At 45.6% G+C, this 14,968-nt stretch overlaps 1 protein-coding gene across 1 annotated transcript in view; it reads right to left on the bottom strand.

Moving 5' to 3' along the window:
• NECAB3 (N-terminal EF-hand calcium binding protein 3) overlaps positions 1-14,038 on the bottom strand; it is a 295,795-nt gene extending 281,757 nt beyond the window's left edge. The window contains exon 1 of the mRNA XM_029613752.1: positions 13,651-14,038. Within this exon, the coding sequence (XP_029469612.1) occupies positions 13,651-13,767 (117 nt within the window). The 5' untranslated portion in view covers positions 13,768-14,038. The remainder of the gene's footprint in view (positions 1-13,650) is intronic.
• Positions 14,039-14,968: the final 930 nt, after the last annotated feature.

Raw genomic sequence — 14,968 nt, 5'->3', positions numbered from 1 at the left:
TTCGGAGCGGCCTCGGAGGTAATGGAGGCAGGCTGCGCAGCTCGGCACGCGCAGGCTGCCGATTTTGCGCAGCCTTGCACGCGCCGACCCCGGATTTTATAAGATACACGCGGCTACGTGCGTATCTTATAAAATCCGGTGTACTTTTGTTCGTGTCGGTGGTGCGAACAAAAGTACGCGCGTGCGTATGTTTTTAAGATCTACCTCAGCGGGTTAGATTTTAAAAGCCATGCGCGCGCCGGCACGCGCAAAGCCCCAGAACGCGCATAAGTCCCGGGGCTTCGTAAAAGGCACGGGAGGGGACGTGTCCGGGGTCAGGGGCGGTCCGGGGCAGGTCCAGGGGCGTGGCGACGGTTCGGGGGCGGGCCGGGAGGGCGGTCCCAAGTCCCCCGGCACTACGACCTTTGCCGGGGGATGCCGAGGCGGCGTGCGCAAGTTACGCCTGCTTCAACAAAGGTAGGGGGGGATTTAGGTAGGGCTGGGGGGGTGGGGTAGATAGGGGAAGGGAGGGGAAGGTGGGGGGACGCTGAAGGAAAGTTCCCTCCGAGGCCGCTCTGATTTCGGAGCGGCCTCGGAGGAAACGGAGGCAGACTGCGCGGCTTGGCGCGCGCAGGCTGCCGATTTTGCGCAGCCTTGCGCGCGCCGACCCCGGATTTTATAAGATACGCACCAGCTATGACAGCCAACCTAACCCTTTCCTCTTGGGCAGAAGCTCTTAAAGAAACATCCTTGGTGTGAGAGGACAATGCATCACCTAGAGAGCAGGTCCTTGCTACAGGATCACTGCCTGCTGAATTCAAGGTACAATTTAAGATCTTATACATCTTTTTTAAATGCCTTCATCATTTGGCCCTGGTTTAATTTGTCATAGCTCTTATATCTTCATAAGCCAGGGTGGACACTTCATTCCTCCCAACAGGCCTTACTGGCACCAAGACCCTTACATACAAAATGAACCTGAACTAGGCACTGCATGTTTAGTTTGCACCTGAATTATGGAATTCCATTCCCTTTGTATTCTGTTTAGAATCCTGCTCCTTCACTTTTAGAAAGCAAGTTAAGTCTTCTACTAAGGGGTTGTCAATTAAGCCTAATGGATTGATACATTTCTTTGTCTATGGTTGGCCCCTCTGGCCATGGGCATTATAGTACCATTGCTAGTATGAACTGTCATTGTTTGAATAAATTATGCCTATTCTGTAATGAGCAATAGTATGTTTTGTGCTTGACTGTTTTGTTGGCTGTAACTTTCCATGGATAGTATCCAGAAATTTTACGGAATCCACTCTGTGCTCAACAGATGGAAACACAGAATCTCAAAAGTCATGAAGAGTAATAAAATAAATAAATGACCTTCTGAAAACCTGAATGGCAATAAAAACTTGGACAAGCAAGCCGGGCCAAGTGGGCAAACCAAGTGGCCCTTGTCTGTAAAGGCTTTGAGGACAAGGGCATCAGGTCCCAGAAACATTCAATGAGCAATTATTAAAGAAGTGCCCATGCTATTCTCTTGCTCATTTGCTGAAGAACAACAGTGAAGATGCTCACACAATAATAGTCCCCAGGAAATCACTTCAAGTAATTAAAAACAGTGGTTAACTTCAAAATATTTTCCATCTGCCACTGGTTTCGAAATAGCATTAGAAGTGTTCCCTCTGAGCAGGAGGCATAAGGCAGATCAAAATATGTTTGCTGCAGCCACTGGAGAAACCCCATCATGCAGTCAGTGTAGCGCATGCTGTATGCATGCACACATGGCCATTTCTGCCTGCCTGGTGTGTGTTCAAAGCTCTCTCTCTGCTTCCCAGTAGTAAAGCTGCAGCAAGCAGTGCTTACGAGCAAAGGCACAGAGCTGTGAATCCTGCAGACTCTGGTCCAATCCACTCACCACTCCTCATCAGAGGGCATAGGCCTAGGCAGGCCTCCATCATCAGGCGGAGCAGTCATGGCCCAGTGGAGACTCACTTACCAGGCCCCTGACTGTGGTGGAGAAGGGGACACCAGAGACCCTGGCCTATATCTTTCTCTCCCCTCCAATGCATGAGCTGTAACTGCACTTCTTCATCCTGCCCAGAAGCACAAGTCCTCAAAATAGGAAACGTGCAGGGCAGGAGGAACAACTATGGGGAACAGTTGCTATTTTCTCATTTATTTATTTATTTAGCAGTTTTTTATACCGACCTTCATAGTAGATAACCATATCGGATCGGTTTACATTTTAACAAAGGGTAAAACTGAGGTAACAATTCTGGTAAATAATAGATAACAGGAAAAGGAATAAGTCAAAGTTACAATCAACAAGGTATGGAAAACTTGGAGGCTTAAAGACAAGCTGGAAGGAAGATAGAGGCAGGTAGAATAAATATAACATGATACGAATAATTTAACGGGTTAGAGCATATGCTTTAACCAGGAAATGCCAGTGTCCATTGTTCAGGAGGAAGTGTGTCAAAGTCCTTGTAAGAAGTGAGGCTCAAACTAGTGATTATCCGGCTATGCCTGTTTCTGCTACCCCCACCACTAGCACTGCAAGTGCCTACTCTTCACACAAACCGCTCCTCTTGGTGTGACCCAGGCCAGACCCTCAGTTTTGCCAGCGTCGGTTCAAAAAACCCGCTGACAGCCACGGTTCGGAAGCCGGCAAAATTGAGCGTCCGGTTTTCAACCCGCGAGCCGCGGGCCGATTTCAGATTTTTTTTTTTAACTTTTTTTAACTTTCGGGACCTCCGACTTAATATCGCTATGATATTAAGTTGGAGGGTGCACAGAAAAGCAGTTTTTACTGCTTTTCTGTGCACTTTCCCGGTGCCTGGAGAAATTAACGCCTATTTTTGGGTAGGCGCTAATTTCTGAAGGTAAAATGTGCGGCTTGGCTGCACATTTTGCTTTCTGAATCGTGGGGGAATACCTAATAGGGCCATCAACATGCATTTGCATGTTGCGGGCGCTATTAGGTTCGGGGGATTGGACGCGCGTTTTTGACGCGCTATTACCCCTTACTGAATAAGGGGTAAAGCTAGCGCGTCAAACGCGCATCCAATCGCTGTACTGTATCGGCCTGATGGTCTGTTAAGACCCCAGAAATACATTAAGGGCACTCAGACCAACTGAAGACACCCCCCTTAAACAAGCATATATCAGGCATGTGCTCAGATGGCATCTCAAAGCATCAAAATTACTGCTTTGGGGGGCTGAGGCAGACCCCCCCCCCCCCCCACACACCCCAGTGCTGCTTTGGCCCCCTCTAAAAACATAACTCAATTCAAAACATACAAAATTTAACAAATGAAACACTATGCTGAGATTCTCACTTAATTCTGCATTAGTGTTACATATCAGCTGTTCAAAATTTGGAATACAACATTCCACAAACAATTAATAAGACCCTGGGATGAATGTTTTAGGCTGCTATTAGTTAAACTATGACTGAGGAAAGTGTTAACTGTGGTTATTTTTGTAATATGAGCTGGATTTGCATGTGTAAATTGGTATTCAATCTGGTCTATTTTGTTTTATCTTATTGTTTTATTTTGTTTAGAGGGAGGTCATTATTCAGCTGCCCTGCAGCTCTGCTAGTTAACCAGTTATACAAAATCAGCGAACTAGTGCTTTATATATTGTGTAGTGCAGCCATGCTGCTAAATATACCCGGTTATGTATAAACGGCTAACTTTAGGACATCCCTTTGGCCCAATCAGATTTAGCCAGATATATCAGCCAGCTAATTCTGAATATTGAGTTAACTTGTTAATTTATCTGGCCATCTCGACTCCTCCCCAATCTGCTCATTCCCCGCCTCTGACTTGTCTGGATAAAATCTTATCTTGTCTAAGCACTTAGGTGGCTAAGTGGCACCTGCTGACCATAGCCAGATATTCAGCAGTGCCACTTAGCTGGCTCAGTGCCATTTTGAGCACTGAGAGGAGAGGATCATCTTGCTGGTGGCTGAACAGAATCGGTAAGTGCTGCTTGGGGTGAAGTAAACTATTGAGGTATATTCTTTAGTATGTTTGTGTGTCTGTATTAAATAGTCAAGCAGACAGGCAAAAAACATGAGTTTGTGTATCTGTATTAAATAGATAGAAGGTAAGCGAAAAAAAAACAGGAGTCTGTGTGTTTTGTATTACACAGCTAGTCAGAATGTAAGCGAAAAAAAAACAGGAGTCTGTGTGTTTTGTATTACACAGCTAGTCAGAATGTAAGCGAAAAAAACAGGAGTCTGTGTGTTTTGTATTACACAGCTAGTCAGAAGGCAGGCAGAAACCAGAAGTCTGTGTGTTTTGTATTACACAGCTAGTCAGAAGGCAGGCAAAAACCAGGAGTTTGTATGTCTGTCTTTCCTTCCCTCCCACCCCTCTCCCACCCACCCCTAGCTCATCCTTTGATTTATAAGCAGGTGAAACTTTCATATTAAAAAGAAAAAAAATGAATCAGCCTTTTACCTTAAACTCAGGATTGTCCCAGGCCTTCTCAAGAGCTTAATCATCCCTTTGTATGTTACTACTAGATAAATAATGAATACATTAATACATTTAAAGGACTCTAATTGTATACATTCCTACTCCTATAGCAACATAAACTTAAGTAGGAACTGAACAGAATTAAGATGAAGGCAGTAGTTCAGCAGCAAGAGGGTGGGTCTTCCAGTCTTTTGTATCAAGTGACCCATGTATGATTTTTTACCTGCCAGTGAGAGGTTGTATGTGTGCACCTGGTGCAAAGAGCTGCTGTCTCTCAAAGACGAGTCCGATCTCTGGAGGCTAGAGTGGCAGACCTGGAGAAGCTGAGGCAGACAGAAAGGTATATAGATGAGAACTTCAGGGTCATAGTTCCAAGTTCCAACTCCAGTCTGGTAGTCCTGGTGCTGCCTTGGAGGAGGAAGGTCTCCTGGTCGAAGAGTATCAACCTGGTGCAGCAGGAAATGATCCTGTAGCAAGGACCTGCTCCTCAGGTGAAGCATTGTCCTCTCGCACTGAGGATGTGTCTCCCAGGGCTACTGCCCAGCAGGGAAGAGTTAGGTCAGCCGTCATAGTTGGTGATTCGATTATTAGGAATGTAGACAGCTGGGTGGCTGGTGGGCGTGAGGATCGCCTGGTAATATGCCTTTCTGGTTCGAAGGTAGCAGACCTCATGCATCACCTAGATAGGATTTTAGACAGAGCTGGGGAGAAGTTGGCTATCGTGGTACATGTGAGCACCGATATAGGAAAATGTGGGAGGGAGATTCTGGAAGCCAAATTTAGGCTCTTAGGTAGAAAGCTGAAATCCAGAACCTCCAGGGTAGTATTCTCTGAAATGCTGCCTGTTCCACGCACAGGTCCCCATAGATAGGTAGAGCTCCAGAGTCTCAATGTATGGATGAGATGATGATGCAAGGAAGAAGAATTCAGTTTTGTAAGGATCTGGGGAACCTTTTGGGGAAGGGGGGTCCTTTCCAAAGGGATGGGATCCACCTTAACCAGGGTAGAACCAGGCTGCTGGCACTAACCTTTAGAAAGCAGATAGAGCAGCTTATAAACTAAATCAAAGGGGAAAGCCGACAGTCGCTCAAAGGTGCATGGTTCTGAGGGAGGTATCTTCAAAGGATACTAATGAAGCAGGAGAGTTAAAGCATCCCAAGAAAGAGGTTCCAATAATAAGAAAAGTAGTCCAAGTGCCTATAAGTAAAGAATCACCTGAGCTAAAAGATTCCAATTTATCCCAGTCAACTGAAAAGTAGAATGTTAATACAAACAAAAAACACGGTTTGAAATGTTTGTATGCTAATACCAGAAGTCTAAGAAGTAAGATGGGAGAGTTAGAGTGTATAGCATTGAATGATAACATAGACTTAATTGGCATCTTGGAGATATGGTGGAAAGAGGATCTTGGTGGCGGGGTGGTGCTTTATGTCCGGGATGGTATACAGTTCAACAGGATAGAGATCCTGTAGGAGACTAAATGCACAATCGAATCTTTATGAAGAGAAATCTCTTGTTTGTTGGGGAAGAGTAAAAACTGCTTTTCTGTACACCCTCCGACTTAATATCATGGCGATATTAAGTCGGCGGTCCCAAAAGTTAAAAATAATTAAAAATTTAAAAAACAAAAATTTAAAATCAGCCCGCGGCTCGCAGGTTGAAAACCGGACGCTCAATTTTGCCGGCGTCCGGTTTCCGAACCCATGGCTGTCAGCGGGTTTGAAAACTGACGCCAGCAAAATTGAGTGTCGGCTGTCAAACTCGCTGACAGCCGCCATTCCTGTCGAAAAAGAGGCGCTAGGGATGCACTAGTGTCCCTAGCGCCTCTTTTTACCGTGGGCCCTAATTTGAATAATTTTATTTACTGAATCGCGCGCACAGGAGAGTGGCCTGTGCGTGCGCCGGAGAGCGGGCACTCGCCCGCTCTCCTGTGATATTTACTGTATCGGCCTGTAAGAAAGGTGGAAGGAAGGCCAAACGATTGCTGGCGTAAGTAAGGCGATAGAGGGTATTTTAGCCAAAAAAAATCTTCATTCAAAATTGGAAGAAGGATCCATCAGAAGAAAACAGGATAAAGCATAAGCACTGGCAAGTTAAATGTAAGACATTGATAAGACAGGTTAAGAGAGATTTTGAAAAGAAGTTGGCCATAGAGGCAAAAACTCAAAATAACAGCCTTTTTAAATATATCTGAATCAGAAAGCATGTGAGAGAGTCAGTTGGACCATTAGATGGAGTAAAAGGGAACTTAGGGAACATAAGGCTATCGTGGAAAGACTAATCAAATTCTTTGCTTCAGTGTTTACTGAAGAGGATGTTTGGGAGATACCCATTCTGGAGACGGTTTTCAAGGGTGATGATTCAGATGGACTGCACCAAATCACGGTAAACCTAGAAGATGTAGTAGGCCTGATTGACAAACTGAAAAGTACTCAATCACCTGGACCGGATGGTATACACCCAGGGTTCTGAAAGAACTCAAAAATGAAATTTCATACCTATTACAATTAATTTGTAACCTATCATTAAAATCATCTGTTGTACCTGAAGACGGGAAGGTGGCCAATGTAACCCCAATTATTTAAAAAGGTCTCCAGGACTGATCCTGGAAACTATAGACCGTTGTGCCTGACTTCAGTGCTGGGAAAAATTGTGAAACTGTTATAAACAATAAAATCACAACACATTTAGATAGACATGGTTTAATGGGACATAGCCAGCATGGACTTACCCAAGGGAAGTCTTGCCTCACAAATCTCGTACAATTTTTTGAAGGGGTGAATAAACATGTGGACAAAGGTGAACCAGTACATTTGGAGTATTTGGATTTTCAGAAGGTTTGACAAAGTCCCTCATGAGAGGCTTCTAAGAAAACTAAAAAGTCATGGGATAGTAGTCAATGTCCTTTTGTGGATTGCAAACTGGTTAAAAGACAGGAAACAGAGAGTAGGATTAAATGGTCTGCTTTCACAGTGGAAAAAGTTAAACAGTGGAGTGCCTCAGGGATCTGTACTTGGACTGGTGCTTTTTAATATATTTATAAATGATCTGGAAAGAGGTACGATGAGTGAGGTTATCAAATTTGCGGATGACACAAAATTATGCAGGGTAGTTAAATCTCAAGTGGATTGTGATAAATTGCAGGAGAACCTTTTGAGACTGCAAGACTGAGCTTCCAAATGGCAGATGAAATTTAATGTGGACAAGTGCAAGGTGTTGCATCTAGGGAACAATAACCCTTGCTGTAGTTACACGATGTTAAGTTCCATTTTAGGAGTTTTGGAAGCTCGGCCGGACCCAGTGTCCGGCCGGACCCAGTGTCCAGCCGAGCAAGGTAATGTGGGCCCCGGGACCACTGCGAGCCAGGAAAGGGGGGGGGGAGTCGGGGCGTGCAGGCGCGAGGAGGTCGGCGCGCGATCAAGGAGGGGGGGGGGGGGAGGAAGGACGCCAGAGGGGGCCGAGGGATTGGCTGCCAGGGCGCGTTGCGATAGCAACGATAGGCCCGGGGCGGCACACAGAGGGGGGTCACGTGGGGAGCGGGGACGAGGGAGCCAGGGCGCGCACACGGGCTGGGGATTCGCGCGTCGGCGGAGCGTAGGGAGGAAGGGTTTTCTTGTTCCCTCCCACCCTCCCCATATGTTCACATGTTGATGTAAGTTATTGGTTGTCGCAGCGGGTGAAGGCAGTTGGCCCGAGCCATAATGTTGTGTTATCGTTAGACCAATGGGGGTTTCAGCTGGTAATGGACGGAGGTTGACAGCTGGGGGCTGCTGTCAGCGATGGGGGCTCCTTGCTGGCAAGGTGGCGGGAGACTTTGGGGCCCGGCTCCTTGCAGGTTGGCGGCGGGAGCCCACCCGGGTTCGGCTCCTTGCAGGCAGGTGGCGGGAGTCAGACACTGGGGTGTGAGGCCGGATCTTCGAGCCGGACGGCTGGTATGGACTATCCTGCTCGGCGGCGGCGGATGGTAAAGGGGGGCTGGATGCTGAAACCGTGTCATATTGTATTGTATCAAATGATGGCTCGGGCCTGTATGTTAATAAAAGCTGCGGCCTATTTTCATCCAATTAATGTCTGTGGGTCTTTATTGAGGGGTAATGGAGGGGGGCGAGTGGGTAGTCACGGGTGCCCATATTACACCCAGGAAAGACATCTAGGTGTCATAGTGGATAATACATTGAAATCGTCAGCTCATTATGTTGTGGTGGTCAAAAAAGCAAACAGAATGTTAGAAATTATTAGGAAGGGAATGTCAAATAAATGGGTGGATGTCATAATGCCTTTGTATCATCTGTGAGACTGAACATTAAATACTCTGTGCAATTCTGATCACAGCAGCTCACAAAAGATATAGTTGCACTGGAGAAAGTGCAAAGAAGGGTGACCAAAATGATAAGGGGCATGGAACAGCTGCCCTATGAGGAAAGGTTAAAGAGGTTAGGACTGTTCAGCGTAGAGAAGTGATGGATGAGGAGGGATATGATAGTGGTCTATAAAATCATGAAAGGACTTGAACAGGTTAATGTAAATCAGTTATTTACTCTCTCAGATAATAGAAGGACTAAGGGGCACTCCATAAAGTTAGCAAGTAGTTCATTTAAAACAAACTGGAGAAAATTCTTTTTCACTCAACATATAGTTAAGCTCTGAAATTCATTGCCAGAGGATGTGGTTATAGCAGTTAGAGTAACTGGGTTTAAAAAAAGTTGAATAAATTCCTAGAGGAAAATTTCATAAACTGCTATTAATCAATAAGGAATAGTAGCTTGGGATCTATTTAAGGTTTGGGTATTTGCCAGGTACTTGTGACTTGGATTGGCCACTGTTGGACACAGGATGCTGGGCTTGATGGACCCTTGGTCTGACCCAGTATAGTATATCTTATGTTCTTATGTTTTTTTATTGTAGCTCACTAAGGGGGTTATTTTCTAAGGGCTTATGGCATGCGAAAAGGCCCTTTTCGCGTGCGGTAGCATGCAAATTAGATTGGGGGCGGAGTCGAGGCGAGGAGGAACGGAGTCAGGGGAAGAGGCGGAGTCAGCAGTGGCTTCACTGCCGAAGATAATGTTACTAACATTATCGTCGGCAGTAGTGAACCAAATAGCACCACCTTTCACGGTGGCGCTATTTGGTGCAAAAGCCAGCAGCTGGCGCATCGCAGCCGCCAAAATCGCACGCCGTGGTGCGAAGGCTGCAGGCTTTTGCAGACCCGCCCCCCGTTTTCGCAAGATTCATCATTCTGCAAAAAATGATGAATCAGGCCTAAGATGGAAATTCGAATATATAATTAATAACCTAACATAGTTAAAAAAAATTAAAATAAACTGCACTTATACAGTGCTGTATAGATAGAGCTGCTATGGACTGCTATTTTTGTAATATGAAGTTGAAACTATAGTACTATAACCTGACCTTATAGTGTTATTGTTCTAATATCATTCAAAATGAATGAACTATACATAATATAATTAGTATGCAAGGTATTTCAGTTCTGAATAACATAGAATCCAGAGGGAATAGCTCCTGCAGACATTAGAAAATGCCAGGTTGTTTCCATACTGCTGAAATGTAAGGCTAATGCCACCTCTCTTATTTTATCAGTTTTCTTCATACAGAATTGCTGACTGTGAAAGCCCAGCAGTGCCACCTAACTCCCACACACCAAAACCAGCTGGAGATCAATCCTGCATGCTGAACCATGATGTAGATTTGACTTATAGTCCAACTGCAAAGTGAAACACAAGATAAATCCCAGATAGCTCCATACATGCATATGTGAGATTTTAAAATGGAGAGAACTAGTTTAACTGTGGCTGGCAGTGCAACCTAGTGATTAAAGCACACAGCTGTTTGAAACCTGCAGATCCAGATTCCAATTCCTCCACCAACAGTCAATGTATTACCCTGAGCACATCTCTTAGCCTCCCTGTGCTCAAAACTAAGACTGTCAGCTCTCTTGGGAGAAGACTTGCAACCATTTTATTTCATATATTATATTCAGTGACGGTGCTACCAAAATTATCTGAAAACAGACCAACCAGTTCTAAATTCCAGCTTGCAAGGGTATTAGGCATCCTAGGCAAACCTTACAGCCTTCCACCCCCCCCCCCACTCCCACCCCCATTGCTCTCCTCATACATAAGAAAAATAATAATTATACATATATAATAAACATCCCATATAAAAAGAACACTAACCGCCAGCATTCACACAATAAGAACCCTACCTATGAAAGAGCAACACTGAAAATATTACACCAGGCTCTAAAATACCAGTACCTATCCTATTAGGTACGTAAACAGAACAAGCCAAGCCTCTATAGATCCCTTCACAGAAACTACATGCTAGCAGGAATACTTCACCTTGGTCACCCATGAAGAGCACAGACAGACCCTTACCAAAAACAGAATAAAGAGATCAACAAGGTTTAAACAGAAACATGCAGACCAAAACAAGCCAGACTCTGCAGGCAGTGCAACAATTAAAGAAAACAGAAACATTAACATTCCTCATAAAACATCAATGAAATCAAGAAATATAAAATATCAATAACAGTAAAACCATGCTACTTAAAAGAATAAATGTTTCAGAACAGCTGATAGACAGAATAGCATGCAATAATTAAAAATTCATAAAAATTGTCTAAGCATCAATAAAATATTTTAAAAAATGCAGATACATCAAACAATAACCAATAAAGATTTATAAAAAACAAAAAACTCTGCTCTCCTTACCTGGGAATGTTTGATTTCCAGATGCCCTGAGATTATCCTGGATTAGCAGTCTGAGAAAGGGGGATTGTTGCATACTAACTTTCTCTTCCCTCTCTCATGCACACACTTCTGCTTGCACACGCGTTCTTATTCACACATTCAATGACAGACACATACTTATACACACATACAGGCTCCCTCTCTCAATCACTCACTTTCCTCCCCCCCCCCCCCCTGCAGAAGCACAAGGGGCAGCAGCAGCCTCCTTCTTCATCCTCATGAATGGGATTCCTCACTTTCTTCGGGCCCAGTGGCCCCACTGTTCCATGCGGCTCAGCTCCCACTCAGCCCTGCTGCTCCAGCCTGCTTTTAATCTAGATCTGGCACAGGCCTCTCTGCTTCAGATTGCAGTTTCTCCCCAGGTCCGCTCTGAATCCCGACATTGCATGGGCCCACTGCTCCAACTTCTGACATTGCACGGGCCCGCTGCTCCAGCCTGCTTCTTCTCTCCACAGTCCTGCTGCTCCTACTTCCAAAGTGTTATGGCCGCTGCTCCTTCTTCCAGCGTTGAGTAAAAAATCGAGGCCAGTGACCACAAGCAATAGGAAAAAAACAGAAGAGTGGCACACTTCAGTTTTTTCCTTCTTGCAACGTTGCCAGGGCCCAAAGCTGCTGCTCGCTTCTGTAGTTCTCATGGCCATGCAGATCCACTGTTCCTACTCCTGATACCGCTCAGCCACTGCTCCTGTTCCTGACGGTGATGATCATGGCATCTCCTCCTCCCCCCACCCCCGTGGACTCATGCAAACCACTTCCTCTTCTGGGCATGAGAGGGGAGAGGGGGCAGGAAGGAGGCGATGCCATCACTGAGCTACCGCCAGAATGGGGGCACTCTAGGAGGTTGCCTAGTTTGCTTCCTGCTTCCACCAGTCCTGCTTGCTCTAAAGGGATAAGCTTGCTTAAAGCTGCACCTTCTCATAGCAGTATTTCCACTGCCACCAAACCCAGTCTACAGTGCTTGTCCTTGGCCTCTGTCAGACACGTCTTTAGTTTGGAATGTTCAAGGTTTTTGGGCAACTGGTTTGGCCTCTGTTGGAAACAGGATGCTGGGCTTGATGGACCCCTTGGTCTGACCCAGCATGGCAATTTCTTATGTTCTTATGTCTTCTAACAGGGTGAAGAACAAGGGCTGGCAGGAACAATGCCATGAAGAAGATACATGTTCCATTCCTGGATCTGCTTCCTACTCCTCGCACAAGCAATGACTCCAGCCCTGTGATAAGGTGCACTGAATGCTGCTCAGCTTTGACATCTTCAGCTGGCTCTAGGGTTGTAAAGGGAGGAGAACCACGATCTATGTCAGTAATGAAAGGCTTGTTCATGAGGGAGGGAGCTAAAGATGAGCAACCCTTTATTATGAACAGAGACCCATAGTAGCTTCACTTCAGGATACCCATTCCACTCATCAGAAAGGGCACAGCTCCTGAAACTAATTTGTATTGGACTGGATGCTTGAGAGACCCCAAAATGAATTAATTAAATAAGCATTCACAATTCCCTGGGGGGGAGGGGAAGAAGAGGGAATCCCAATCATCACACAGTGGCCAGACTCGGCCTACATGTGCACTGGTTCTGGAGGGAGTCGCGGGCTGTGGCCCCTCAGTAAGGACTGTTGCAGTAATGGCTGGGCGAGATGGGAGAGGGATAACTATGAGGGACCCATCCCCCCATCTACCAGGTAGCTACAAAAAAAGGCTTATGGCACAATAGTCCCAGGAAGGGCCAGCTTCAGTGAAATAAATAAGCTGGCAACCCAAAAGCTCAAGAGGAAACTGAGCCTGAAAAAAAAATTCATAATAGCTCATTGTGCAGTATATTCCATTCTTTGTACGGCACGTGGAAACCACCTTACCAGATATTATCAAACTACTTCTGATCATTTGGAATTGTCAGGTCTGTGTGAGCCAAGTCTTAAAATGAGAAGATGAAGCCTAGAACTGGATCCTAAAGGGTTCACAATGAGGCTTCTGCTCAGCTATAAGCTTTGTCTGCAGTTGAATAATTGTTTGCTTTGAATTACTATGTGCACAGATTCAAACGGTTAAGATTAGATACCAGACTGAGTGAGGATTTAGTCTGAATAAAATTCATGGAGCTGACTGTCAGATGCAGGACTAGAAAGTGATTTGGAAAACAGAATTCTGTAGGGCTTTGAGGATAAAGATTTTGCTTGTCAGAGAGCTCAGTCTGATAAGTGTATCCTGAAGTTTAGAAAGGAGATCGTGCAAAAGGAACTCTCGAATTTAGTGAATCTGACTGGAACTTAACAAAGCAACATTTCAGCATAAAAATCTACAGAGAGCACGCTCAGAGCTGGGTTAAGAGAATAAGACCCAATGCTCATTGACTCCAAACAGCAGAACAAAGTAGCAGAACCACTCAACAACAGCAAAATCATAAGGCAAAGCAAAGCTACTTACATCATGAAAGATGGCCGGTCCCTTGCTGGGCAGCTGAGGGGGCTGCTTGGGGTTCCGATTCTGCCCATGCTTTGCTGACAGCAGGCACACAGTCAGCAGATCAGTGCACGCCATCATTTTCGAGCAGATCGCAGGACTGAGGTTTGGAACTCGATTGTCAAACCCAGATCGATGGGAGATCCAGAGGCTCTCTTTCTCTGGGTGCTGGCACCCGGCCAGAAACACAATGTTTTAGAAAGAAAGAACGAACGAAAGAAAGAAAGAAGGGGATGCGCTCGCTACAGGCAGCCACGAGAGGTGCGACTGACTTGACAATAGCAGCGGAACACTAAAGAAAGGAGCATGCAGAGCCTTCAAGGTAACTTCGCCTGGGCTTCCAGGCCCCGCCCCCGGATGGCTCCGATTGGTCACTAGCTGTGACAGACAGAGCCTCTGGAGGTTCGGCTGCGCTTCCATCTAAATGACGCGTGATGATCACCTCTAAGTGGAAGGAATAAAGGTAACAGGGAGAGACTTCATTCCAAGCTGCAGGTGACTTCCATGGGTTTCATTTCAAGCGATCGCACACAGACACCGTGCCCCAGCACTGTCGCGTCCCTGTCCGTCCAGCCTCCCAGTGGCTGCCTCTTTTACTGCCTCTGACAAACAAGCGCTCTCGGAAGGCAAGACTTGCTGTTTCGCAGCCCTTACCTGTGCAGTGCGGCAATATAGGTGTAGTATGGAGGGCTAAGTCTCGTCTTTCCCCCCCCCCCCCCCCCCCAATATGACCTCTCGAGTTCTTGCCTTCACCTCTCCCACCCACACCACCAAAAAATAAAAATAAACTAAGCTGACAAACTATGCCTGTGTCAACAACCCATATAGTGAGCGATCAGGATAAAGTCTGCCAAGGGAGATCGGGTGTACACAGTAAGAATGACCCCCTCCATTCAGAAAGCAGGATTTGTGGAGATAAAATCCACCTGCATTTCTGCTTTGGACTGCTGACAAAACAATAAGAGATGGCAAAAAAAAAAAAAAAATTACTGGTAGTAGTATCGATGCTGGAGAAACCTGGATTCTTTGCACATCCCGATATCTTTTACCGGAGCAATATAAGAATAATCAAAGATGATTATATACAAGAGGCTTTGGAGACCTCAGGGGTTCCTCCTTCACCTGAAGAGGGGCCCGGAACCGTGGCGTTTGCAGAATTAATCTACCAGATCATCATGTTTGCATTTTAATTGTGTTGCTCCAGTCAAAGGTATTAGAAAAACTGCAAAGAACCCAGAAGATTGGTAGAAGTAGTTGTGTGTACTTGAATGTCTTCACAACG

This window comes from Rhinatrema bivittatum, chromosome 8 (genome assembly GCF_901001135.1).
Source record: "Rhinatrema bivittatum chromosome 8, aRhiBiv1.1, whole genome shotgun sequence".
Taxonomy (NCBI): Eukaryota; Metazoa; Chordata; class Amphibia; order Gymnophiona; family Rhinatrematidae; genus Rhinatrema; species Rhinatrema bivittatum.
Note: the sequence above shows the minus strand (reverse complement) of the source record. Positions and strands in the feature narration are given on the sequence as shown.